The sequence below is a fragment of the Pezoporus occidentalis genome, unplaced genomic scaffold, assembly GCF_034315485.1.
Source record: "Pezoporus occidentalis ecotype Australia unplaced genomic scaffold, CSIRO_AGI_Poc_V1 ctg1, whole genome shotgun sequence".
Lineage (NCBI taxonomy): Eukaryota > Metazoa > Chordata > Aves > Psittaciformes > Psittacidae > Pezoporus > Pezoporus occidentalis.
The window spans coordinates 10550532-10578412 of NW_026912778.1; the positions used below are offsets into that span (position 1 = coordinate 10550532).

Below are 27881 nucleotides of genomic sequence, written 5' to 3' on the forward strand. Positions count from 1 at the left end.
TTCCTTGGCATCTGCTGTTGGCTATACCTAGTGGAGTTCTAAAATGGCTGTAAAGTACTAGCAGAGTTTAGGTTAAGCATTAAGAGAGAAACACGTGGGCAAAAGTGGGATAAGGCAGTGCAACATTTAAACATCACACAATATTAATCTGGGTTTTGACAGTGTGAATTCATTATATTAATTTGATCTTTCTAAGTTGCAGCCCATAAAAATAGTAGTAGCTTTATATAAAAGGATGGTTAAATTTTAGAAATTCATTGTTCATATCTAATGCTGGGTGCAGGATAGAAATGGTAATTTCTAATTGCTTATTTAAAACCGTTCCCACTCTAGAGCTATTCCCCCTAGAACAGAGTATGCCTCTGCAACATTTAATATTATAAATCCTTTGGATTTGTGCTTTCTTATTTCAGCTGGCTCTTTCGAGGCAGCAGATAGGTTTCTCATATTTTAGAGCTCTGATGTCAGTGATCAGCACCATGACACACACTGCGATAAGGAATAAGGGTAATAATGTATGTTCCTAAAATATATGTAGGCTGCAGCATAGCATTCAAGTCCTTCTTACAAGTCAGAACAAGGAACACAGCCATTCCGCCGCTTTGAAGAGCACTTGCAAAGTTTCTGGAAATATTTCTACCATTAAAATTGTTGCAGCTTTCCCCTGTGGAGCAAAACAACCCTGAGAATACTGTACTCTGCTGTCAGTTTCCTCTTGGGTTAGTGAAACACAGCAGCCTAGAGAACATTGTCATAGATTATTTTTTAGATCCTGCAGGTATTATAATGGTGCAGACTAATGCAGCAGCTGGAAGTGCCAGAGAAATTGAGTCTCAAGTGAAAAATGAAACCGCAGATGTAGGGGACGTTGAAAATCAGTGGCTGCCTGCTAGCATGTAGTTACTCTGCTGGAAGCCAAATACACAGACTCCATACCTTCCTACCACACTTTCCTAAGTACAAGTATGTAAAGCTCACCAGTACCTGCAGATCAGAAAACAGTAGGTAATTCTATGCACCAGAAACATTTTCTCTTGTTTAGATTGCATTTTTGTGAGAAATCAGAGAGTATTTCAAAGTTTGAGTCTTAAATCCTCATACAGGTAAGTTTTCAGACACCTAGTGTCCTGTGAAGGACTTCCTCTTTGTGTATGCCCAAAATAGATTCCTGTAACTATCTGTAAATGTCTTCATTTCTTTTCAGTACATCTTCTGCATAGAGGTGGTCTACAATTAAGTCATTAATACCACAGATATGTTCTTGTTCCAGTGTTTTGGCGTTCAGCACAGTTAGCAGTTTTTCTTTAGATCCACTTTCTTCTATACAAAAACCATTGAAGAACAAGACGGGAATTAGCATTTCACTTTATTTCACCTAAGTAATTGTGATAGTGGTTCTTCTTTGTTATCCCAGTCTTAGGAATCTCTGCATCTGCACTTAGCTTATCTGGCGCTTATTTTTGGCACTTGTTAAATGTATGGCAAATGTATTAGTCTGCTTTTCTGTGTTTCATAGAGATGGAGGATTCACTGTCTTTATAAATCACCCAAGAAAGATGCTGTAAATGTAAAACTGATCATGTACATACCTTCATATATGCATGCTCTTGGAGACACTGAGCTGAAATCAAAGTTTCCTGAGAACATCCTGAAAAAATAAAAGGATAAAAAGAAAAAACATGGTTACAGAGTATGAAAACAAGAGAAGTCATCTGTGCTGAAATGCAGTAGTCACAAGATTCTCATGTATAGTTAGGGAAAATATAAAAGATTTTCAAATATTGTATGTTTAGTGCTTTGATGATAAATATTAACTAGGGGAGCTGATAAAACATATGGCCACTGACATATGTAAAATTAAGACAGTAACAGTTGTCATTGCAAATTTATGTTCACTACAAGGAAAACAATATAGGTTAACTTCATTTTAAAATCATACATATTTTGGAACCAGGGGCTGAAGAAGTTAACAGCAGTACAAACTGGAGTTTAAGTGAGTTTTTGAAAGGGTGGTGCTCTTTCATGTAAAACCCTTTCATATAGAACACTGGAGTGCGTTTCAACAGACAGAGGATACCACTGTCCTGCTGTGAATGGATTTCTATAGCCGCCCAGTATGGAACTGATAGTATGGACTAACTTTTTTGAATTAGTTGGTTTTGTTGTTTGGGAGTCTACTGGGTTGAATTCAGAACTAGAGACATGAACTCCTAAGTTAAAAACCAACTTTGAAGATCACTGGTTTTGGCTCGGGTGTGTGTTTTAATTTGAGGTAACAGAACAGCATTTTCAAGTCTGAGTGCCTGAAGTTAAGCATAAAAAAATAACCTCTAAAGAACTTTTAAAATTGTTTAGAACATGAACTGCTTCTATTAAACTCTGATGGCTGGCAAAATTAAAAATACAGTACATGACTTCAGGGACTGTCAGACAAATGTCTAGAAATGAAGCTAAGTGTGCACACAAGGTGGCATTGCCCATGCCATACACCCTACACACTGTGGGGGTGACATTGCAGGTGTTCTGGGACTCACCTGCATATGAACAGTGACCATTTATGTAATAAATCCAGGTGACTGTCCACCTGAAAAGAGCTGTAGTTCAAATTATCGGGCATTCAGAAACACTTGATAAAGCCTTTTAACAAACAAAACACAGCTCTTGATAACAGTGTCCTTCCAAAACAGTGGATGGTACAGCTGTGATTGTCCTGTTGATGCAGCAGTGCTTGGTAGAGATGTATAATAGCACCAGCCTTACTGAGGTGCAGAAATCCTGTGGTTTACTGGTAGCGATGTATCTGCTCAACAATGCTCATGTCAAGAAAGATCCTTTATCTGTTGTCATCGATGGTGTTCAGTTCACTTGCCTTGGCTTTACAACCTCTCCAGTGCAAATGAAAGAAGTGTCCCATACAAAAGTGTTGTGTCATGAATAAAAGCACAAAAGTTTATGAATATTAACTTTGCTAGCAAGGTCAGTAAAACTTAAATTTTGTTTTGAGAGCACACCTTCTCTGGTTTTTGTCTGTAATTTTAGAGTAGGTGTAGGTAACTTTCCTAAGAGCTTTCATTATGAAATAAAAGTTCATTACATGGGGAAAGAATGACAGTCTCCCAGTTATAAAGATACTTGGATAGACAACATCTGTTCATACGAATTTAGGTATTGTCTAACTGTGGCCCTAAGAGAAATCTCATCAAAATCTACAATACCCTAGTAGCCACCTGTGATGACGTGGGATTTGCTCTATTTATTTGAATTTTTCTCTCTTCTTTTTTTTTTTTTTTTCCTAAGGAGAAGCTCTGTTATTTTGTGCCCATGGCTTACTTTGCGATGTCAGCCTTTCTTTCTGACCCTTTGTATAGAGATTTTCATAGAATCATTTAGGTTGGAAAAGACCTTTAAGATTAAATCCGAATGTAAACCTAACCCTGCCAAGTGTTTTGCTTGATGAAGAAGAATTTGTCATTTCCTTGAAATGAGTAGTTGTTCATTATTAGCAAAATAGTTATTTTTCCTGTTTACAGGCTGAACAGTCAAAAGAAGAACAGAAACAAGGTTTAAGTGCTGAGAAATTGATGAGAAAAGCCTCTAAGGATGTATGCCGGTTACGGGAGCAGAGCCAGAAAGTGCCACTGCAGGTGCAGTCATTCAGGTAGGGCCTGTTCTGCTTTTCACTCTCTTTTTAATGTAGTGAAGTAATACAAATTATTTCTAAGCTTAAAGAGACATGCCTTGTAATGTTGGTCAGAAATCTACACACCTCTGAATTGCAAGAAACATTATAAGTTTTTAAAATAGCTCTGAGTTGGAGTTTCAGAGGACTGGGCCTTGGTAACTTACTTATGTGGCAGCAGTGGCAGTATTTAGCTGAGCTGTGGTGGCGAGGAAACGGAGTGAAAAGTTTCAGACCTCTGTGGGCAAGCATGTGTGTGGCCATTGCCACAGCTCACCTCACCTACAGCAGATTCACAGTGGGCTCGAAGTCATGGGATCTTTCCCGATGATGGCAGGCGCCTGAAGCAAATCACCCTGCAGGGAGAAGTAGAACAGTGTACATCTTACGATTAACCCCTACTTGTGCTTTGCTCAAGACTTAGTATTCAAGAAAGATCTTGAGTTCCTCCTCCTTTGTGTTTCTCTCCTCCTTTTGGTTGTGGGAACAGCAGCCAATTACGTGAAGCAATATCAAGTTTTCTTGCTTAGCGTAAGCCACAATGAACACTTTCTATCTCAAACCTTAATTCTAACTTGTCTAAATTCCCAAAGGGCTGGCCAGTAAGTGGCAGGCTACCAGCGCAGAGGCCACACTTCCATATAAAAATTTGAAAAATCCAATGCTTACTCTTCCACACAGGAAGAGTGTGGAATTTACTCTATTTGTCACTAAGTGATGTTCTTAAAGCTTGGCCTCTGGGTCCTGTATAGGGAACTTAGGTCAGCTACTAATAGCTGTGAGGATTTTTTTTTTTTCCCTTTTTAACCCAGTCTATCATGAACAGCTTGAGAAATCCATAAGCAGATAGGGGCCTGTGAGGCCTGTATTTCAAACCACAATTGTAAATGATGCAGAATCAAAGCAAGAAAGGAAAGGGGTTTCTTAGCAAAGAAGTGTTACAGCTCAGGTATTTATCCTCAGTATGAAATTCGAGACATCTTCAAACAGTTTTCACTTTCAATGTAAGTTTGACAAAGAGTTTAAGTCAGTGCTGGCCATTTAACAGTCATCACAAACAGACTGCTGCCCAAGTTTACAGGAATATGTAATAGAGCTCAAGACGTCGTTCCCCTGCAAGAGGGGTATCATAAGACACTATTCTCCTTTATCTTCTGATAAGCACACAACTAGCTGAGCAGTCCATTTTACATAGTTGATTATGCTCTGAGTTCCCGTTTCTGATGGGAATTTAAGCATCACCAGTGGAAAGCATGGTTTAGTCTACTGGGCAAGTAGCTACCTCCTAAGGCTGAATTGTACAGGCCCCACTAGTTGGATTTGTTACACTGCTGTGGCCTCACAGCATAACCATGCAGAGGCATTTTTGAAGCTCTCAAGAAGAATAACTTTTCTGAGCTTTAACTTTTAAGCCGCAAATACTTACCTGTTTTGTAGGCTGCTGGCAGACAGGCTTTTGTAAACCTGTTATGCCTCAGTAATCTCTCAGTTCATAGGAGGCAGAAATGGTAACAGCACAGGGAAGCAACTAGAGAAGGGGTTGACAATTCTGCTTCTGAGGATTGCCCAGATCCAGTTATTTTATTATCAACACCCCCATCCCCCCCACCCCCCTTTCCCAAGTCAGGATAAAATGTTTTATTTTGCCTTTTTGTCCACCCACTACAATATCATCATAGGAAATCAGTGATTAGATCAGTATTTGAGCCTGACCACTGCAGTTACTAATGAAATATTGCTTTTTACATAAATCTGCCTAAGAAGAGAATTATGTCAGAATGCCACATTTGCTGTAAATAAATCCACTCTCTATTTTCCTCACTGTATATTTTCCAAACCTATATTTTAAAGAACGATGCTGTAGCATTAGCAACTCTACAGCAGATGACATTGGAGTCATGCCATAAATAGTAAAATAATAACTTGTTTTCCTTTCTAATTTCAGGGAGAAGATAGCATACTTCACAAGAGCAAAGATCAGTATACCAGCCCTTCCAGCTGATGATGTATAATTATGCATTTTCATTGAAGTGTTTTTCCACTCGCTCATCTTTCAGATGAACTTAGTAGTTCCAGTGACCTGCTTTGAAAGATCTTCTATTTTACATTCACTATTGATGCATTTATTTGTAAGATACAGTGAATTGAATTGTATGCTTAAAAAATGGCAACCCCTCCCCACCCCCCGCGAACAACTGGAAAAACCAAAGTAGATTAATTTTGGTATACTGATGCTGATTTTGTACAGTTTGTATGTATTGCATGTGTTTTTATTTTGTAAAGATGGAACAAAGGAACAAAGGCAGTACTAAGCATGTATCCTGTTGAACTGCACTGTGTTGAGAAATATTACGTTCAACAGAAGATTGTTTATCTTTTCACTATTTTCATGTGAGCAGACTGTGAAGATGGCTGATTTGCCATGCAATATTTTTGTACAAGAGTGTGACTTTTATAGTTTAAAGTTAACCACAAGCGTAAACTCCTTTCAAAAACATCAAGGCTGCCTCACAACAGCTGCTAATTAAATTCATCACTTGCATTGGAATTTTGTTTCTGAAAACAGTTTTTTGTGTTTTAATGTTTTGTAGGAAGAGACAAAGTTCAGTTTAGTTTTGTGAATGTACAGTACATTAACCTGCACTAAAAGGTTTCTTGCATCTGCGGGAGAGTGAGAAAGGCAAGGCAGACAAGTAACCCTAAAATCTTACTATGAGACTACCAAAAGGGGCAGCTGCTTTCTGTACTGGAAGCTAAATCAAAGTCATTATACCAACATTGGAATTAGAATAGTCATATTCACTGCACACTTAAAAATGAGAGTTCCTCTATCTTAATCTTTCGTCCTAGAGGCTTTCTTACTGCCAACTAGGAATAACTTAAAGTGTTTGTTAGGTTCACAAATATGAAGATGTTTCATTAAAGTATTTGTACCAGCAGAAAAACCTGTCACGTACTAACTTGGACATCAGAACTCTTGTTGGTAAGGTAAACCCTTCCTGAAAAGGAAAAGCTCCTCACTAGAAGTGTTCACGTGTTTCGGTACAATAAATAACATTTTATAGATACACATTCACCCTGTATGCAGTTGAGGTGCACGGGGTTTAATAAACAGATGTTGCAAGTTCATCTTACATGAAGCAGCCTGCTAGGAAGAAGCATCGACTTGGATGCATTCTGTTAGAAGCACAGAACTTTGTATGTAGGCATTCAAAAAGCCCCGTCTTGGTAAAGCAGTTGGGGTCTTATTTTCTGTGGGTACTGTGTGAGGGGGTGGACACTGCAGAAAAAAGGAGTTCATTTTCTGCTTAAACTGTTTCATTGGGATGTGTTGAATTCACTGGGTAAAGTTTTCTTCCCCAACAAGCCACAGACTTCATCTTTCAAAAAGGCTGTAATTACTTGGTAAGAAAATGGGAGCAAATGCGACCGCAACATGGTAGCAGCTGCCTTAAATTCAAAGTGACAATTCTGTGACAAGAGGTCTGTGCAATAACCAAGGGTTTTCTTACGCACAGATAACATCAGATCCCTTAAATGTACAGCCAAACATGCCATTTGGGGCAAGAGAGCTGACTGAACATCCTTTGTGAATGCCCCACTTGGTTTTTGTTTCTTGGGTTTGAGATAACATTAACGTTTGAAAGGTCAGTTTAAAGAAAACAAACAAATCTGGAATTATTTAATGTAGAGGTGAAATGAAGGTTGACAGTTTCAACTTCTCCATTTGATTATATGAGTTGTTTGTAGAATGATGTTTAGATGTGTACTTTATGATTTTTCTTTTATTTATTTACACTCTTATTTATGTTCTGTTTAATATAGTTCAGTTCTGGCCATAAAAATATTTGACATTAAGGATATTGTAAAAAATATTTAGAACTGTCAGAGCTGTCTCGAGCTGCCAGATGAGCTGTTTCTCCTCACGTGTTGGAATAATAGTAAAAAAAAAAAAAGTATTATCATCTGATTTGTAAGCATGAAACGAGGTCAAAATTTAAGGAGTGCTGGCTTTAGCTTGCAAAACGCATTTTAAAATGAGAGACTTCTACAAATTCATGCTCCTTGTTTTCCAGATTGGTAAAGTTGAACATGTTTATAGGCAGCTTTTAGTATTTCTAGAGTTCTGGTGGGTTTTTTTAACTAATTTGGATTATTCACACTTGAAACACTCAATAGAATAAGCTAAAATAATCCATACAGGTAAAGCTCCATCAGTTTAAAATTACAAATATTACTCTTGAAGTGAAATTTATTCTGCACAGCAGGGTATAACGAATGTAATTACTTCTATTTCCAGGTACCAATGTCACTACAGTTGCATATATCAAAATCTAAATATCACTGGTACAAGGATATTTAGCCAAATAAGCAAAGTTTAGCAGAAAATGTAATAGAACACAAATCAAATAATTAAGTGGGGGTTTTTTTACTATTGCTATGTTTATACTGTATTAAATATCAAATGCTCAGGACTGAACTAAGTATTTAATCAGGTTATATTCTGAATGTGTTTCTGTTCTAATTTTGTCTGTAAGAGTACGCAAGTACATCACACAGATTAACTTGTCTCTGCACTTTCCATGTGTTTCAGTGATTGGAAAATACATTTTTTTTTAACAAAGTTCCAGACCACTGTTTTATTTAATTCTTTTATTCCTGTTCTATGATTCTCTCTGCTTTTTTGTACAAACAGATGGCTGCTGCAGCTTTGTCAATGTAAAAATCATTGCAATTTATAGAAAGTTGACATCAATCAATGCCAAGTCTTAGGGTAAGTTAAACCAATTCATATGTTTGAAGCTAGCTCTTTACATTCATTAAGTAAAAACTGCAGTAGCAATGGACAAAGTCAACTCTCCACTGGATATCTCCTCATTATTATTGGGGAATACTGGATTTCCTTGGGGAGAGATTGTGCATGGATCGATTCAGTCGTTCTCTCTCTCTGGAGTATAGTATATTACATGACATTATGCCTGAGAACATTTAGTTTATTGTGATGGATACAGGTCCAGGGAACTTCATCCAGGGTTGTCCTGTATCAGGTTTTTGTAATGCATGTTGAACTGACACTACAAACTTTCAGGACTTAAACTACTACTATGTTTTGTACAAAACACATTGTTTAAAGGGGCCCCAGTAGGAATTCTGCTATTTAAAATACAGTCAAGTCTCCATGCATGCCTAGAGATTAAGAATTTTATACCTATTTATCCAAAACACGAAGCAAGCAAGCAAAACCCATACAAAACCGAAACGTGCAATTGATCAAATTTTGAGGAAACAGAGTGGTGACTTAGATCTCCATAGCTCATCAATTAGTGTAATTAAAATTGAAGTTAAGTAGTGATTAGAGGAACTACTTGGTAAGAAGCAGTCCCTCCCCTCAGTCTCCTAAACAGTAACCTGTCAGTTCAGCAGACATTTCTTGCTGTAATGCAAGAGTAAAATCTGAAAACCTGGTATCCACCCTTTTTAAAGACTTCCAATTTCCAGATGTTGATGGGTGTCTTGCATATCTGCACCCTGCCCTGGTAATTTATGGTCAGGTGAGCAGCAGATTGTGAAGAGCAGATCCCCCCAGATTTATAAGAAAGAATACACCAAACTAATCACAGAATAGTACATCCCTTGTTTCCCATCTGGGCACAACCCCCGGGATGTCTTCATCCCAAGATTCCTGGATTATGGTACAGGCAACTCAAGAAACAGACGAAGGCCAAAACTCCGACCACACACAGAAATATTCCTTCAAGTAGTAACAGCTGTTTCTTTAGCTTCACCTCTGTACCCTCCATCTTTAGGCAGGACAGACCAAGACTATAAATCACAAGGCTCAGAAAGTCCTAGTCCATATGATGTAGATACTAAAATCCTAAAAAACTGTAATTCTAGAGGCAAAACTAGAAAATAATTAAAATCTTCACAGTGTTCCTCCTATGGCTTGGACTGTATAGTTTTGCCATAGTCCCATGGTCCAAAGCTCCAGTACATTTAAGTTGTGATTTTTTCCAGTCTGCTAAATAGTTACAGGTACGAAGTAAAATCCATCCTAGTACAGACAACAGCAATCCAACTAGCTGTAGCCTGTGGACCAAGTTCAATTTTAGCAGCCACAGAAGTGCTGCACCATTTGCTTTTGCAGACACTCAGTTCTTTGTCATCCCAAACATAAGCAAAAGTTAAAACAATGCTTTAGGAAGCATGAAATACTCTTCCCCCTCCTGCTTCATGTTGCCTGGTTCCAGTTGCAGTGTTTGGGGGACAGGGATGTAGTGTGGTAAACCAGTAGCTGAAGGGTGCAGCCACAGCTGGGCTTTCCTGGGGTTTCTTATTTTGTTTTGGGTTTTAGATAAAGCATATATTTTGTTTTCCATCAACCTGCTAAATCATTAACAGCAGTTCTGCCAGATCTGGCATCTCACAGGTCATTTTTAGATGAAGTTTTAGTACCATATTGATGCAGATGAAACTATCTGCTTTGGAGCCAGTTAAGTATCAGTTGTTTAAACTCAAAGGTTTCAGAACAACATGTTGCTGTAAATGAATGGAGTTTAAGGAGCTTTGACAGGATACCTGATACTTTAATACCTGTACCAGAAGAAGTTAACATAAGGATTTAATAGAGCAGCATTTCTCAACCTATTTTGGGAGCCTAAAGTATGCAGGTGCCAGAAACACTCAGAATAACTTGCATGGGCAGCTTAATGTGCTAGACAGGGGAAACACAACTTGCTGGATATGAAGCACCCACGCTCTAACACCCCCTGCATAAAAAGACATCTGCAAAGCTTACTAGAATTTCAGAAACCTACAGTTTTCTGAGCACGATTTCCAAGTACACAGAAAGATAATTTGATGCAATGCATGTATTTAGACTGTTTAGGATGTGAAAACTCAAGTTTGTACAGCACTGCATCAGGCAAGTGGAAGACTGCAACAAGGAGTCAAGCATTGAGGCTCATTTAATCAGTTACATATGAAAAGGAAGCACATTTTGGTTAAAAGCCAAGCTGTAAGGGAACATGCATATTCATTTTCAGGATTTTACAGTGCAGTTGAGAAAGCAAAAGCACCTTTTCTGCGCAGTCTATGAAAACTTCAGCATTCAGCTGTGAAACAAAGTTTTAAACAGTTCTGCGTGTGAGAAAACAACACCACCTTCCAATACCAGTTAAGGAGAAAGCAGACATAAGTTTAGGAAATCAGCTAGGTAACAAAGAGTCCTTTGAATTTCTACTGGAACAAGCATCTGGCTTGCACTGGGGTTTGAAAAAGATAGGGCAGTCTTTCTGTTCTGCATAAAACCTTCCATTTTAAGGCCTAGATTCAGTTTCCAAGTGTTGACACTGATCTTGCTGCTCTGCTACTGTGTAATGGACTGAAGATGGATGGACTTCAGTTGAACAGATTGTGCAATTAAGTAGGGATCCTCCTAAGATAAGACAAAACCCAGCAAGCCAGCCAACAAATAACGCTTCCCCAAAATCCCACCTGGGAACAATATCTGGTATATTCTCATCCCAAAATTCCTGGACTGTGGAATGGGCAACCCAAGAAACCGGGACAATAGCTGTAATCCCCGATATCCAAAAGAGCATTCCTCCAAAGAGCAACAGCCGTTTCTTTTGTCCCTGTTGTCTTTCACCAATTTTCAAACAGTCCAACCCAAATCCTGAGAGCAAGAGGCCAAAAAGCCCTGATCCATTGGAAAAAACCATCAAAATCCTAGAAATCCGGAGCTCTGGGGGCAAAGCTAGGAAAGAATCGAAGTCCTTGCATTGCATTCCCCCTTCTTCCTGGACAACACAAGCTTGCCAGAGTCCCATGGTCCAGATCTCCAGTTCGTTCAGGTCCAAGTTAAGATTTTTCCACTGGGGTAAATAGGTGGTGAGACAGGACAGGACCCATCCCAACAGAGAGACCAGTATGCCACTTAATTGCATCATTGGTTGATAAAGCAAGGCCATTATGAGAGCAGAGTCCTAAAAGCTTGAGGAGGAAGGTCTCCCCAGCAGTCCTGTAACGACCGCTGCCTTGCGTGATGGTGGAAGCTATGATTATTTTAGTTCTCCGCTGCCCAAAATATAAGCGCTTGCTATTAACCCTTTGTGAGCTCTGAAACACTTTTTTGTTCTTCACGAATATAAAGTTTCACATAAAGGAGGAAGGACTTCACTAAACCATGAGTTAGTCTTTCCGATAAGGATTTGATCTGGTACCTTCCAATTTGCTTGGTAAAATTATATCCCAATGCCTGATGATTACAAGCCTGAGGATGAACAAAGAGGGCTCTATGACCCCTCACCCTAAAACACAACAGAAATCTTTGTGCTTCAATACGGATTAATTAGATTTTAAGTGGTGATAAAAGGCAGCTCTGTGTGCAACAGGACTTCATTGTAATAGCTAAATCTGAGATTTCAGGGATGTAAATCAAGGCCTTGTAAAGAAAGGTAGACTGTTTGCCTATAATCTTTATTCGTAGACTTCCTCAACATACATAATGGCTTATCTTCCACTGCCCTGTTTTATGTCCCAGCACTGTAAAAGACACTTTGTAAGAGATCCTTATGTTTCACATTTTCTACATTCACTTCTTTTAAAATGGGCTTTGTTTTGACTGACTCTTACGAGGAAAAGGAGAAGGGTATGGTGAAAGTACCGTAAAAAACGAAATCCTAGACATCCCTCCACCATAATGAACCCAGACAGATCATCAGCCAGCATAAACTTTACTTGCCCCAGGACTTCAACAACACCATGGTAGCAGCTTACACCAGCTCAGTGTCCCCTTTCCTAGAGACTACCTCCCAGATGGCAGAGAGTGTATACACTTAGTTGCTAACAGCATTAGGGACTCAGTGCTCCCAAGGCCAGGAATGCCTAGTACCTTTTTGATCAAAGCAAGATACCATTATGCCACTACCCCATTAGGAAACCCTGCTTTTTAACTGCTCTCATATCGGCTACACTTGTTCTTGTCTACAGGGTCAGCAAGGAGAACATTTGCCTGCTGTTCCCCACCTAGATGTAGCAGCACGGCCTATATGGGAGAGAGCTGAGTAGTATGAAGACATGCACATGTGTACGACCCAGAAATGTATTCCAGTCTTTCTTGACTTTATTTCCTAGATGAGATAATATCTTCTCAGTTGCTCAAAATGAGTTATCAGGTGATGGAAAAAACAGCACTACTTTTGAAAGTTGCCAAAATCCCAAGGGGTACCAACAAGAAATTTCACCGTGAGAAGATCTCTTCTTCCTCATTTCTCTGTTGAGTCTTAACTTCTAACCTTTGTGGTTTTCCTGTCACAAGCTTTGATGAGCCAACACAAGGAAAGATGAGCTGTTTCCCTTCTGCTTGCGCACCAACCCAATCCAACAGTTTACACCAGGTCAAAAAATTACCATACACAAGAGCAGGAATCACAAAGAATATTGCTGACAAAACCAGGAACAAATTGATGCAAACAAGGCTCTAACTTCAGCCATCCACTAGGCAAAAGAAGAAGAAAAAAAAACCTTGCATTCATTCGGAGTCCAGGTTGTATTTTCAGATTTGGCGGTGTCACTTCTCTCCCCTTTCTCTGTTCAGAGCAAGAATGCTAGTTCTGGAAACCATCGCCACATTCAATGAGAAACTCAGCAATAGCATTTGAATATTTTTTCAAATAAGCAACTAAACTTCAGGAGTGCTTCTGCTCATTCAGAGGATATATGCTTACCTGACTTTAAAATCATGGCTATGCCACGCTTTGACTGGAAGCATGTCGCACTTCTGTCTGCGAACATTTAACATTTTCTTCTTGTGCTCTCACACTGTATGGCATTAAGCACAAAGACCAGGCTTGTGAAGTCCATTCATTTTGCTAACATTGACCATAACTGGAGCAGTATGCCAGCCTTTCAATTTTAGCAAGCAGAAGCATTCAGACTACTGCATCAGTATCACCTGCCAATTAGTATTAACTGTGCCCTAACTCAGAGCAAACAAAGCAGCTTCCTTAAACTACCCTATGCAAGATTATAAAAGAATCCTTGTTCTCCCAGGGAGGTGGGGAACATAAGACTTGCCTTGTGGCAAGGACAGGAGCAAGTTCTGAACTGCCTTTTCCTGGAACGTACTGATCTTGTGGAAACCTCGGCAAGCCCATAAACAAAACCAGATCTTCTATCTGAAGTGAGATATGTAAATTGTTGGGTCAGTAACTGCCTTAGTCCTACCTTCTTGCACACCTTTCCCCCCACTGTTCTTTCTTTTTCTCACATCTAAAAACGTCTCATTCCCAGAATAACTTTATTTTGGTAGACTTGTGCCTACATGGAAGGTAACGCGTCAGAGTTACTGCAAAGCTCAAGGGCTAAAGCTGGGCTCCCACCGCTTTCTGCCTTACTGCTCGGGGTAATTTGAAATACAAACCCAGGGTGCACTGTTACACTGTGATGGCAAAAAACATTTCCTGACATCTGAAATAGTGCTCCTCAGTGAATGCTAGGATGCTGCTAGAGCAAAGAATTCACAAAACAGACAACTGAATGCTCTGTTGAGAAGTTACAGAAGCGGACAGCCCAGCAGAGACAAAGCAAATCATCACTGAGGCCATATCACCTCTTCTGATCCACCCTCCCTGACACAGGCAGAGACTACATCCCAGCCGTGCAGCCACTGCCAATGGGTTTACACTGCTGGTGCACCAGGACCAGCATGCAGAGGGCAAGGCAAAGCTGAGCTGAGGGCAACAGTGCAAGGTGAGGACTCAGTGAGCACTCGGCAGCGCTCAGGCCACCTCAGCACCTTCAGAATTGCCAAGAAAGGGCTGCAGAATCTTCTCATATGGGAAAAAGGCACCGGCCCTCTGAATAGCGCCTCCCTCCTCAAATGGGCATATTCAGTAGTGCAAAGACTGCCCGACGCTGCATTCCTTCCCTCTGCAAACACCGGATGTAATTCATTAAGCATCTTTAATATGAGCACATTATGTATGCAAAACAAATGTACTTCTGGGAGCAAAAGACCTCGCTAACAGTTCCACTTCCATAAGATTAATCAAAAGCTGGGAATAAGACGTCATGTAGGATTAATGGCAGTTGGAAAGATGTAGAAGGGAAAGGCACTGAAAGAGTCAAGCACAGCAAGATGAAACTGCCTATTTCTGTTTTAGGGATTCATTCAAAAGACTGAAATGGGAGAGGGAACATTTGCCAACTGGAAGAATAAAGACTGCTTTAAGGCTCAGTACTTCAACCTTTGCAGAAACTTTTCTACCACCATCCCAATCTAGACTTCAAAGTGAGGGTTGACTGGGTTAGAAAATTAGCCTTATTCTTCAGGGAACTATTTTTGATGTACTATCAATAGAGGAGAATACTGTAAGTATGAAAACTCTTGTCACTTGAACAGTGATTGTAATGCAATTTCCTTGAATGATGGAAGTCTAAGAAATTAATTCCTGAGCTGTGAAATATGTAGGCTTCTTTATCATTATGCATCCCTTTTTATGAGATTCTGGTTTAATAGAGTGTTATACATACATATTTCTATAATGCTTTTCATTTAGCACCTGCAAACAATTATTATAATAACATTTCTCTCATTCCTTAAGATGTGTTTCTTATTATCAGTAATCTTATGAGAAATTATTCATAGTACCCAGCAGAACCTGCATGGGGAATTGTTACTGCATGACAATAGGGATTACAAAAATAATATGGACTTGTTAACCATAAATTAGAAGACTGCACATACTTTTTGATATCAAGCTGGGCAGACTGGGAAATGAGCAGTGAGGATTTCTGGCAAGTGAAGGAAGCATGGGGCACCTGTGGCATTCTGCTCATCTGCCATAATTGAGATGTGGGGGGAAATGAGAAAAAGAAACAGAACAGATTTGTGGTAGTCATTTGAAATATGATTGTTCTTCAGATTCTGGTGGGTTAAACTGTTTTAGCGTTTTACCTTCTAAGGTGCAGGAAGCCGGGAGATGTAGAAAGGGAAGATCTTTCCTAGCAACTGTTCTCCCTAATGTTGCAGAGCTTTTTGGCTACAGAAAAACAAAATAAAACCTTTCTGCTGCTTTTCCTCCTTCCCAGCATTTAAATAATTTAAATATATCCCCCCCAACTGAAACTTAAAGCAAGCTTATAGCTTAAATAGTATCAGTAACAAATTAAAACCTTAACATTTGTCAGTGCAAGTTAAAACATAAATCCATACTTACTGTTGTCCTCCATCATATTAATTCCCACCCCTTCTCTTTACTCCCTCTCACCTTCCCTACTCTACAGCAAAAATCTGAAAGGCCTCTATCTACTGAGGTTCTCTCAGGGTGTCAGTGAGGAGGAAGTCAAGTAGAGTTGCCTACAGCTACCCCTGAGGAGGGGATAAGTGCAGGGAGGCAACGAGGAACAGCAATTTCCTCCCTTCACTTTCCCTTGGCCCTCCCACCAACTGTGGCCACACAGCAGCATCTGATTAATTCTTCATCAGTAGACTGAAATAGTGCCTGCCCATATTCACTGTCAACCCAGAGAAAAATAATTGTTGAAGACTTCTAATACCATGTCTCTGCAATAGTTATGTGCTAGTTATTTCTGTTTTAACTAATTGATGCTGACTGCATATTGGAAAGATACTTAATATCTTCTGCCAAGTATCATGCACTTTCTAAACCCACTTATATAGAGGTGAGGGCTACCTCTGTTTCATGGATTCAAATTTTAAAAAAGAATGCTCTATCCTAAATGAAAGACAGTGAAGACTCTTAGGTTCTGAGTACAAGAAAACAATTGTGAAGATTATTACAAGTGATACTTCCTGATATAAAGATAACCTGTGTTCACTTGAGCAGACATCTGGCAAAGTGACTATTCTGTAGTACACTCAAGTCTTCGTATTATTTTGTACAAAATCCCATGTAGACAAAAGGCACTAACAGTATAAGTTACAGGGCAATGCAGATACTGGCATTACTGAGCTTGGAATACATTTGAAAAGCTATATTCACTAAAACAAGAACAGCAGTACAAGGCCAGGCTAAGCCAAAAGTTTATCTAACCCAGCAGGGAAAGACTATAACAACATGATAAGGATAGATTTATATTCTCTATCTTATAGTGTAAAGATCTGTGAGCCTAGACTTTAAGCCTACATCATCATGTCTCGTAGCCCTTGATGGACCCTTCCCCTAGGAATTTGCCCCCAGAGCACATAGTTGTTGCATCCCGAGCCCCTTACAACAGTAACTTCCACAGTTTAATTTTGCTTTGCATCATTTTACTCCCTGTAATTATAAATTTACTGCTAGATTGTTTTACCTACTAGTCCCTAGTTCTTATGCAATGTTCACTATCCTTCTGTGGTGGCTTAACACCCGACAGCAACTAAGCACCACCCAGCTGCTCACTCTCGCCCCCCGTGTCAAGATGGGGGAGAGAATAAGAAGAGTAAAAGTGAGAAAACAGGGGTTGAAATAAAACAGCTTAAAAGGTAAAGCAAAAGCAAAACAGGGAACTCATTCAGTGCTTCCCATTGGCAGGCAGGTGCTCAGCCACCTCCAGGAAAGCAGGGCTTCATCACATGTAATGGTTACTAGGGAATGCAGATGCCATAAAGTCACATGTCCTCCCTTCCTCCTCCTTCCCCCAGCTTTATATGCTGAGCATGATACTATATGGTATGGAATATGCATTTGGTCAGCTGGGGTCAGCTGTCCCAGCTGTGTCCCCTCCCAGCTTCTTGCGCACCCCCAGCCTGCTCGCTGGTGGGGTGGTGTGAGGAGCACAAAAGGCCTTGACTTTGTGTAAGCACTGCTCAGCAATAGTTAAAACATCCCTATGTTATTAACACTGTTTCCAGCACAAATCCAAAACATAGCCCCATAGTAGCTACTACAAAGAAAATTACCCCAGCCAAAACTACACACTGTCTCAAAACTATTCTTTTTGGTATATACCAGAGGTCTTATCCATGCTAAAAGATCCTAGCTTATTATATATTCAATTATCTCTAAACAGACGAAAGAGCGGTGAGCTGTCTTGCAGTGATCCTACCTTCCCACTGTCAGAGTTCAATACAGTGTGGATGCTATCATTCCTGAAGGCACTCAGGGTGGGATTAAAAACCTCTCTTCTTTCACACTACCACCATCATGACTGTCTTAGCTGTGTTCCTGTTCACCATACACTTTACGACAAAACAGAAAAAGAACTGATTAAAATCTTCCCTGAAGTTGGAAATCCTGTGAAGAGCACTATCTTATTGGTATATTGGTATGCAGATATCTCCATTTGGCTATTTTGGGAAAACAATAACTCTAGCCCAAGAAGTAAAGTAGAAAAAAGTGAATTGACAGCAGTCTGCTTGAAATCGAGTACCTTCCACTGTAAGATATAATCTACAAATGGGTATTTTTTTTAATAGGAAGGATACACTCCCAAGTGGATGTACAAATGACTTTCCTGTAATATTCTGCCAGATGCACAGATGGCATGAGATTAGGAAAGTGCTCCTCACACCAAGTACATGATGATTTTCATAAAGTATATTTTCCATGGTTGGCAGTTATGCATCTGTATTCATGTGAAAACCCTTTATGATACATCAAGTTACCATGCTTTCTCTTTACCTAATTATCACTTCTCTGCAGGACAACAATCACAGAATTTGCTGCTGTTGTGGTAGAAGGAAAAAGAGGGCATTATACCCCTCAAGGAGTGCAAGTGAACTTCTCTGACCCGCATGTCCAGTTGCACAAACCACAACCCACAGGAACACCACTGATGGCAGGGTGCAGATATATTTTTAACCTTGGAAATTTCCCTACAAAGGTGGAATAAAGTGACATGTAGTTTTCATATAAATTGAAAGAAACATTAGAAGTCTTTTTTTCCCCATCTTTTCCTTACAAGACGAAACAAAGCAAACCTAGACTAACAGACTGTTACTTCAGCTTTTCTTTAAAAATCTCTGCTGTCAGAAAAAAATACAGCATTCCTAAGCAACCTGTTCTAATGAAGCTCTGCAATACAGATCACATTTCCTAAGGCTATGTACTTATTCTCCACTTTTGTCCTCCTTTCTTAAGCAATAGCATCTAGTGGTTAATGTCACAGACACGGGCATTGTCTGCTCTCTTACAAACAAGACTGTTGCAATCCCTGAAAGGAAGCAGCTTTTTGCTGCTGTTGCTGATGCCATCCAGTTTATGATTTGCTGTAATTTTGAACTCTGGTATGTTCACATTCCTTGCAGCACACACACACACCTTCTGTCTTCTGATGATGTTGAGAGGACAAGGACCTTCCCCAGCTCTTAGCACATGTATGGAAGAAGATGGGGGCTCACAAGCATTCCCCTTCCTCTACTCCCTGCTAGATGTGATGGAGAACATGCAGGTATCCCTCCACAGAGCCCTGACAGAGAAGCCTTTGTCTCTTGCCTCTGCAAGAGGTTTGCTTTCAGAAATGTCTGATCACAGAGCTCTCTGCCGAACTCTTATTACACCACCATACATGCAAGAGAGAGGCAGCCTTTTTCACGTTTCTGAATCAAAATCAAACCACATCCAAGTTGTAAAAGGCTGGAAGTGGAGTGTCTTGAGGAAAGGGAAAGGATATAGCTTGGGAACATCTTGTTAAAGATCTGGAGCTCAGTTCCTAAATACTCTGCCCACACGAGGCATAGTGTGTATCTGAAGAAAAGGTGAGTCAGTATCAAGCTTTGGCACTTTATCCTCTTAATTACAGAACGGTTACATCTCTTTGATTATTTTCTAAGGCACAGAAAACACTAGCATGCTCAAATCATCTCACAGCTACGACAGAGGGTATTTACCTTTCTTCTTGTCAGACTGTGTTTCACAAAACATAGCAAAAACACTGACTTCTCAGACTTGAATAGGAAAACACGGCTCTATCTCCAGTTGATCTGCAAAGCCAGCAATACTCATGGTACTGAGACCAGCTGGGATGAATCCAGTCAGAGGAGGGAACAGCTTTTATCAGCGTACAGCAATAGTGCTGCCTCACAGCCCTGAACTCCCAACACAACAGCATCTTCTGCCCCACTGTTGACCACAATGTTATGGGTTTTGTGCAAGATTAGAACAAGTGGTCCAGGTAAAAGTTTGGGAGCTCTCATGGTGAAAAGATAACAAAAATTGTGGCTTCTTTGTCTTTTGTGTGATTTAGCTTTCTGTATCAGAGAACAGCAGTAGTGAAAATACACTGTTGGAGCCCAAAAAGTGACCTGAACAACCAGTAACAAATAAGATCTTGGAGCGTGATGGAAGGAAGATTCTCAAGTTTCAGTAGAAGGATCTACAGTGTCTAGTACTGCAGCACAGCATGGGACTACCAAATCCCAAATGCCAGTTGGAACAGGAATTAAGGGTAGAAATTAATGACTTCAGCAAACAGGAGCTACAGATACCTAATTTTTGAGTTTCCAACAGCTCAGGGAAGAAGCAGTAACTGATGGAAAGCTGACAGCTGCCCGAGATCTGCCTACTAACATTTCAGCATAAAGGCAAGAAAGATTTACAATTAGCTAGGCAAGATGGAACAAGAAGCTTGCTTTCGGTGTGCCTCACAGAAATGCTGCAAACTAAAGCATAAAAAAGATCTTTGAAATGCGACATATGTCAAGTGTTAGACAACTAATATAAAAAACTTGAGACTCTGCACTGCCATGAGCACCTGATATAGATAAAAACCAAATTTAAAATTACCTATCTCAGGCCTTGAAGGCAAAAATTAAAATAATTTCGATCATAAAGCAAAGAGACACCATTGTTAGAATTTATTATGAGAAGCAGTCAAGGAGCTGGACTGTTGCAGGATTCCTAAGGCAGTTTGTATCTAAATACATCTTCAACTGTCTCTGACTACTTTGTTTTTAAACGAGTGGGGCTGGGGAAGTTATTTATGAGTGCCCAAACTGACAGCCTCAAGCAATAAGAGAATTACTCTGTTGCCCAGACACAGATCACGCCAAATCCCAGAGAGTGCATTAAGAGCACAGACTCCAGCCACACACCAAAGCACTGCTTAGCCAGTATCCTGTTTCTGTCAGGGACTGGTAGGAGACGCTAGGGAAGAGCAGAAGAACAGGACAAACACCTTCTCCAGCTTCGACTTGAAGGCAGCCCAGGGACTTCCTATCTCTACAGCTGGTATCTTTGCAAGACCTAGCGTTCTTTCATCATTTTGTCCAAGCACTTAACTGAAACCATGTTCAGGCCAGGCCTACCAAACCTCTTGCCAGTGAAACAGTGTTAGCTTGTGGTGAAAGTCAGTCCTCTCCCCCTTTTTTTAAAATCAGCACCTAAATAAGTTCTTCTGCTTGTATAGCTTATTCCCTTTTGAGGAAGCAAAACACAGTAGACAAGACATAAATAGAAGGGTTTTCTAGTTCAGATACCCTAGCAAGCCTATTCTAGCCTTTAGAAAAATAGCTAGATGACAGTAATATATATTTAATAGTGCCCACAGAAATTAAACATTTAAATATAAATAAGTGTGTTCCTTTTGGTATTTCATTTGATATATAAATGCCAAGCTGTTCCAAATTTCATTTTCTGTGAATCAGAGTTTATACTTTACTTTTCGAAATTGAATGCTGTTCCCAGTAGCCTCATCTCATCTATCCTTAAAGCATAGCACTTACTTACACTACAAACTCTTCATTGTGATTCTGGAATAACTGAACAGTGCTTTATGCCTTCTGTTTGTTTTGTTATGTGCAAACTAGACACTAATCCCCTTCAGGCAGAAAAAGGAAGACTTGCTAGTTCTATGGAATTGGCAAGAACCTCAAAGGCAGCATAAAGTTATGGTACAAGAGCAGTCAGATCTATAAAGTCAGTTTTAATGCACTGAAATAAGCAGACAAATCTGAAGATTGCATTCACAAGTAAAGCTTAAATGAGTGGCCATGAGAAGACCTGAGCTTAAGTTTTGATCTCTGCACAAACTGGATTGCTGGCAAATAATCACAATCTATAGTTTCATAAAATAGTCTGGATTCAGTGGCTCTCTAGCCCAAGCAAAGCAACATAAAAAATGCAGAATAAGGAAGATGACCAAGGGCTAGAAAACAGGCTCCAGTCTTCCCCTCAGCTATGGCAATGGACATACTTTTAAGAGGCAATTTAACTACATTTTCTGTAAGTACATCGGTTTTCTTCTGGGATTCAGGGCAGGCCACCTAAGGTGGCCACAAAGAAAAAAACAGATACTGTGTAAGGTATCTGTATAAGAAGAAATCTAATTTTGCATATTTATAAGGCAAGTCATTTCACCTCCAGAAGAAAAAAAAAACTATATTGAATGAACATTTTAGTGCACAACACATTCAGGAATAAGTCTAGCAGTGTCGGTATTCTGATGAAGAAAGTGGTCCTAAGGGTTACTGCATCTCATGACTGTAGAATTGTTAGTAGAAGAGAATTCTTTGATGTTTTATTTAAAAGCTTTGCTCAATAATTCAATAAAAAAATCCATTATAAGCCAGGAAAGAGTAAGAACATGCCATGAGTACAATCCAGTAACGAATAAAACACAAACCAACACAAGGATAGCAAGTAACTGTAATTTAGGAAGCATGTAATTCAGTATTTAACCTTACTGAATTAAGTTACCTCAGGTATAAACCAGCATGAAGCCTTGGATCTAAATAGTGACCCTAATGTATCTCCCTCATCCTGTGAAATTGAATAGATGAAAATCACACAGTATCTCCAATGTTTTTATTAACAGCCATAAAACAGTGTGGCTTTTCGATCACCTATTGACACCAGATTTTTTTCAAGATTTCATCTGAGGTAAACATAAAAAGGAAAAGTAAGAGGTGGTGTTCTGCTCCTTGTGTATTTCCCTCTCATCCCTGAACAAGCACTTCAGGTCAGTTAGGCACCCCAATGCCTATTAGTTAATCAAAACTCTATTGCATACAAATCCCAAGAATGGGATTCAACAAGATTCATCCCAAGAAGAGGATAAAGAGGAATTCCCTTTACTTCATAAAAAGATACGCTGCTTTAGTGCTCCCAAGTGTCAAAAAGAACATGTGGCACCACAGGATTAGATTTCCAGAATTTCTGGTGCATACCCCTTCATGGCACCTCATTTCCCCTTCAAGCTGTCTCTATTTAGTCTCACATACCGAAGACTAAAAATACTAACTTCTTACATTCCCACATACCTTGCCTTCTGCATTTTCTAGCAGGACCCACAAAATCATTTCACACAACCTAACAAGGAACCTGCTAGCAGCAAGGAAACCAAACCAAATTAAGAAATGCATTTCCACAAAGAGTCTTCCATCAAAACACAGCAAATATGGAAATTTCCAACAACTCAGCATGTTGCTACATTGCCATTTGCCCATAAATTCCAATAATACATAGCTCTGGGATCCCATTAGCATCCTAGAGAGTAAATAACTAGTGAGCTATAAATCTCCAGCCCTATAATCACAGTCAGGGCTACCCATCCCCAATCTTTGAACTCAAAAATAGTTTTTTTAATTGCATTAGCTATTTTTCTTTATTATTTCTGTGCCAAAAGAAGCAATTTTGGACTGAATGACACCTTTTATCAACTTCAGCTACAAACCTATCATCTATTCTAAACAAGACATCCAGGTAGGGCAAACAATAAAATCCTCTTGACTTCAGGATCTGTTATTACAGTGGCAACATCATAACTAGATATAGAAGTCTGAGCTTTCCTTCTTTCCTTCCTTCCTCCCTCCCTCCCTCCCTAGTAATTTATACTTCTTGCTATTCTACCTCTTATTATCCTGTACATTCTGCTTCCCCCCAATACTTGTTCTATTCTAGGTAGTCCTGATTGTCCCTTCAGAATACATGATAATTTGTCCCAGATGCTCCTCTGTAGGTAGTGATTAAAATCATAATAGCCATCTTTCTTCCTGACCCAGGTACCACTGAGGCACCCACGGTCAATACCAACACCAGCCAGAACTTTGCGGGATGTGACAGCAGTAACATTCGCAAGGAAACAAGATCTTGCTTTAATCAGTCTCCTGCTGCTTTATATTCCTAATCTGCAGGCAAATGCCACTAGGCTGATACGCCTTCAGGTAAAGAATAGCTGCCTTCATTTTACTATCCCAACAGGATTGTGGGGAATGAAAAAAATACAAATAAATAAAATCAATTTAACACACACCACACCCCACACCCCCCCCATGTTTCTAAAAGATTACTTAGGAACAAGCTCTGAAAATTATATAAACCTTCCTTAAACTACTATGTCAGGCATAGCTGGAAAGCTAGAAGTTACAGGAAACATAAGCCTGAAGAACTAAATGGAAGTGAAGCAGAACTAAACCATCTCCCCTTAAGACTCTATTCTACTTACCTTTCTTGGGTTTTGGAAACTGTAGTAGAACTCTGTTCCTTTACAGACACCCTTAAATATTCCAGTGTAAAACTTTTCAGATTATGTAATAAGTCTTCAGCCTGAGACACAGGTTTACATATATGGCAATGGAAATTGCAATTTGCTGTATTTGCTATTATTTAAATTCTTAAAAATCAGACCTGAGAGTCATCCAAGTTATGCTAGGAGTTCAACACTAAAAAGGTGTGTGTTGTAAAGAGTTGTGGTGGCATTTTAAAGCTTATTTTACCTGTAGAATAAGCGGGTTACGCTTACACTGCTATTGCCTTTAGGTACTCACTTTCAAGAAGGCTAGAATCATTAACTGTATCATAAAGTAGCCTCGAGTTGCCAGATTTACCTCTTCTTAAGTAAGGCTTGTTCTTTTAAACAAATCACATTAAGAGTTACTCACATACGCAATGTTTTCTGTTCCTATGCATACTAATATCCTTTGACAGTTAACACAATTTTTAAACAAGCAAAATGCAAAAGTATATTTCTACAGAGCCATGATCAAATAGCGGTAAAATCATGACCAACAGTTTCAGACCGTTCCCTACAAATAAGTTTCCTCTCCCCTTAAATGAGAGACATTTAGGGTGTTATTTCCAGACACCATTTAAACCAAACCAACTGGTTACATACCTCAAAGAAAGTTACAACAGACTATTAATTAACATTATACTTACCTCTCTCCAGTTACAACTTCCCTGATGTTACGACCTGAGCTGACAGTGTTTTCATAGATTAAGTTTTCAATTAAATGCAGCTTGAGTTCTTCAGCGTCTGAGAGACTAACTGCTAAACGTCCATATTACATAGCTTACAAACATTTTATCTCTAGTGCAATAATGTTGGACAAGTTGATAGTTATTGCTCTAACATGAGAAAGGGCATATGGTTCCTGTCAGACTCTTCTGTTTATTTCATTCTTACAGCTGTTGCGGAAGCAAATAGAAATTTTAGGTAGACTTCTCAAAACTTTAATTGGTTTCTGCATGCATAGCTATTTACGCTAAAAGCTTTCATTTAAATAAATACCTTAGTGCAGTTAGCACAATGCAAAAGCAATTCAGAGTCATTCACCATTTGTTTTTCCTTTCATTATACGACTGCTCAGTGATCCTACGCACAAATGGAGCAGTGCTTCCAGACACGCTATGACAGCATACAAAATGTTAGTGCCTGGTCCTGAAGGACTTTCAGTCAAAAAAAGATTAAAATCTTCTGTAATAGTTTCCCTGCAGGCCTGATGAAAAAGCCACATTTAATATTATTGCAAAAGTTCACTGAGGGTCCAACCAATGCACAATAAAACTAGATGCTGTGCTAAGTAACAACACTTGCCTCAACTTTCCTTCTCTGCTCTTAAGTTGGGTCCCCATTCTCATGAGTACAGCCCCTGATCAGATGGGCAGCCTGGGGCTAGTTAAAGAAAACATTCATTCTCCTCAGCTCTCTGACAGCTTTTAAACAAACAGTTGTCTAAGACTGCTTCCAATTCTGGAACATTAGAAATGGCCTCAGTCAAAACAGATCTGTAAGGCACAGAAGGCTGCCAGCAACGAGAAACAAGGTGAATCAATGAAATTCACCACCCCTTCATCTCATGGAAGCTAACGTGTCTCTTCAGACTGTAACAAATACATGCAAATACATTCTATTCCAACAAATTTTTTTTCATCACCTCTGGACTGATTATAGCACTGTCCTTTTCCCTACCAGTGAATAAAAGCAGTAGCCCCATAGTACAGGCAGAGTAGATTCAGTGCCTGGAGTACCAGCTTATGGAGTCATGCAATTTCATCCAAATCTATGCTTTCAGTTTTTGATCATCCAACATAGAAACACGTGCCTGAATGTGGAGAAAGCCTCATCCAATTGCTCTGGCAAACACAAATAATTTCTTGACTGTGCATGGGTTGTAACCTCATGACTCACTCCTAGACTCATAGAACATGCATGCTTCCCAAAACATGGCTGTACATACACTGTAGGGCTCAGCCAAGTGTTGCCCTACTCTCCACATATTGTGTTTACCTAGAGTAAAACCTGCTTGTTAGTGCTAGTGCTCCCAACGTCACTCTAGAGGGGCCTCACAACTTGGTGTACGATCAATATTTTAAGACAGAATGGTCTTACAAATTCAGGCATATCCAGCAAGATTCCGGGTGCACTTGTCATTAGTACATATCTAGCAAGCAAAATAAAGCCTATGAACACACGTCTGTGCCTATACAGTAGTACTAATAACCAGGAGGAGTAAGTGTGCTTCACATTTCTATTAGTCATGGATTATCTTGCTGTAAATATTAACTTTGCTGTAGTTTAGACAGATAAATGCAAATTAATGGAAAGCTTATGGGAACACAAAGAGACTATGCTCTTCATGATTTTCTTAATACCACCTTTCAGCACACCAGTGGGAATTATGGAGCTATGCACTATGAGATATTATTTCTAGTGCCATTAGAGCCTTAAGACACACAGATAAAAGTATAAGATGACATAAGTATGCATAAGGAGGATTTTAGAGACTTCTTAATCATAGAAGTGTTTCCAATACAATTGTTTCCAGCATGTAATTTAAATTGAAAGTTAACATTTACCAGGAGTAGATGTAATGAACCAGTTTCAACAGGATTCCTTATTAGAACACCTCAGTTTTGCAAATTAGCAGAAGCTAATGTTTTAGTATTATACACTGCCACAGTAGAAGACAAAAGCTCTGAACAGTTAGAAGATAAATAGGACTGCTTTGTTCAGCCCTGTTTTGTGATAGAAATCAAACACAGCTTCTAATATATGCCACTTAAAAGTGTCAAGAAGTGAGAGGAAAAAAGAAAACTCCCATTTATTGAGTTAGTAGGGGAAATGCAGCTGAGAACCTCTACATGGTGAGACAAAATAGGTATCATAGCTACAGGAAGACTATTTTGTTTATGTAAAAAAGGCAATTGCTCAAGACAAGATTGGGATAGGTCTTCTCTAAATCAATTAAATGCTTCCCTTTTAAGCAAAGTAACTTCTAAATAGCAACAGAACAGTCTAGTAAAGCTCTGCCAGATAATGTGCAAGCTCAGAACAGTAGCCCATGAGATTACCTAAACAGATTTACTGAATTTGGACCCATCCTGTGCAAAGGTTCTGAGAGAAGATTCAGCTCTCACACCACACCAGTATGATGCAAGACATGAGCTGTATCACCAGCAGTAAGCATCAAAGCTACAATGAGGCCTCAGGTAAACTACAGATTTCTTCACAATCACATTTACAGATTACTATAGCTTAAGAGAGAAAATCTTGCATCTTTTGTGTCTCTTCTTGTGGGTTGAAGCTAGTTTGAATATGCTTCCTTGCTTGCAGTGACTGATGAGGTCAAGGGGATCTAACACCAGTCATTTTAAATCACACATTCGAGGTTCAGGTAGGCCTATGGAGCAAATAAGTCCTACAGAGGTAATGACCAGCCTGTTAGCTGTGCTGCCTGCACCTCTTCTGGAAATCTAAGTTTAAAAAGCCTCAATCTCAGGCATTATAAAAAAAAAAATAAATATAAGCACTCATCCATACACCTGGGTGTCACCAGACATTCACATGAAGGGGGCAGATAGGGTATCGCTTATGAACACCAGGAAACAACTGGAAAAAGCATCATCTCAGAAACATGAATACTAAAGCTATGTAGCACCCACTGCCACAGGCAAGCACAAACCTTGCTACACCTGTTTTCAGTGAAGGAAAAGGTTAATTTGTGGGCAGTTCATCAAAGGCATCAGCCTCTTTC

The 27881-nt window shown here is 39.5% G+C and overlaps 2 protein-coding genes, 1 long non-coding RNA gene and 1 pseudogene across 6 annotated transcripts in view; 1 reads left to right on the plus strand and 3 right to left on the minus strand.

Annotated features, from left to right (window-relative positions):
- Nucleotides 1-8295, plus strand: part of WWC2 (WW and C2 domain containing 2) — a 101562-nt gene extending 93267 nt beyond the window's left edge. For all 4 annotated transcript variants that reach the window (XM_062628336.1, XM_062628248.1, XM_062628502.1 and 1 more), the window contains exons 22-23: nt 3531-3658; nt 5625-8295. In XM_062628336.1, coding sequence (XP_062484320.1) covers nt 3531-3658; nt 5625-5691 — 195 coding nt within the window. In that variant the 3' untranslated portion in view covers nt 5692-8295. The remainder of the gene's footprint in view (nt 1-3530; nt 3659-5624) is intronic.
- Nucleotides 1917-27881, minus strand: part of LOC134169844 (uncharacterized) — a 50400-nt gene continuing 24435 nt past the window's right edge. The window contains exon 3 of the long non-coding RNA XR_009967037.1: nt 1917-4035. This is a non-coding gene — a long non-coding RNA (uncharacterized LOC134169844). The remainder of the gene's footprint in view (nt 4036-27881) is intronic.
- Nucleotides 9158-10114, minus strand: LOC134158078 (claudin-22-like; annotated as a pseudogene).
- LOC134165618 (claudin-22-like) lies at nt 10921-11652 on the minus strand. Its single transcript, XM_062623007.1, has one exon. The coding sequence runs from the start codon at nt 11650-11652 to the stop codon at nt 10999-11001; it is 654 nt and encodes a 217-aa protein (XP_062478991.1). The 3' UTR covers nt 10921-10998.

Bases quoted from the DNA above. Each gene is read 5' to 3' on its own strand.
- LOC134165618 (XM_062623007.1), bottom strand. From the start codon at position 11,652: ATGGCCTTGCTTTATCAACCAATGATGCAATTAAGTGGCATACTGGTC.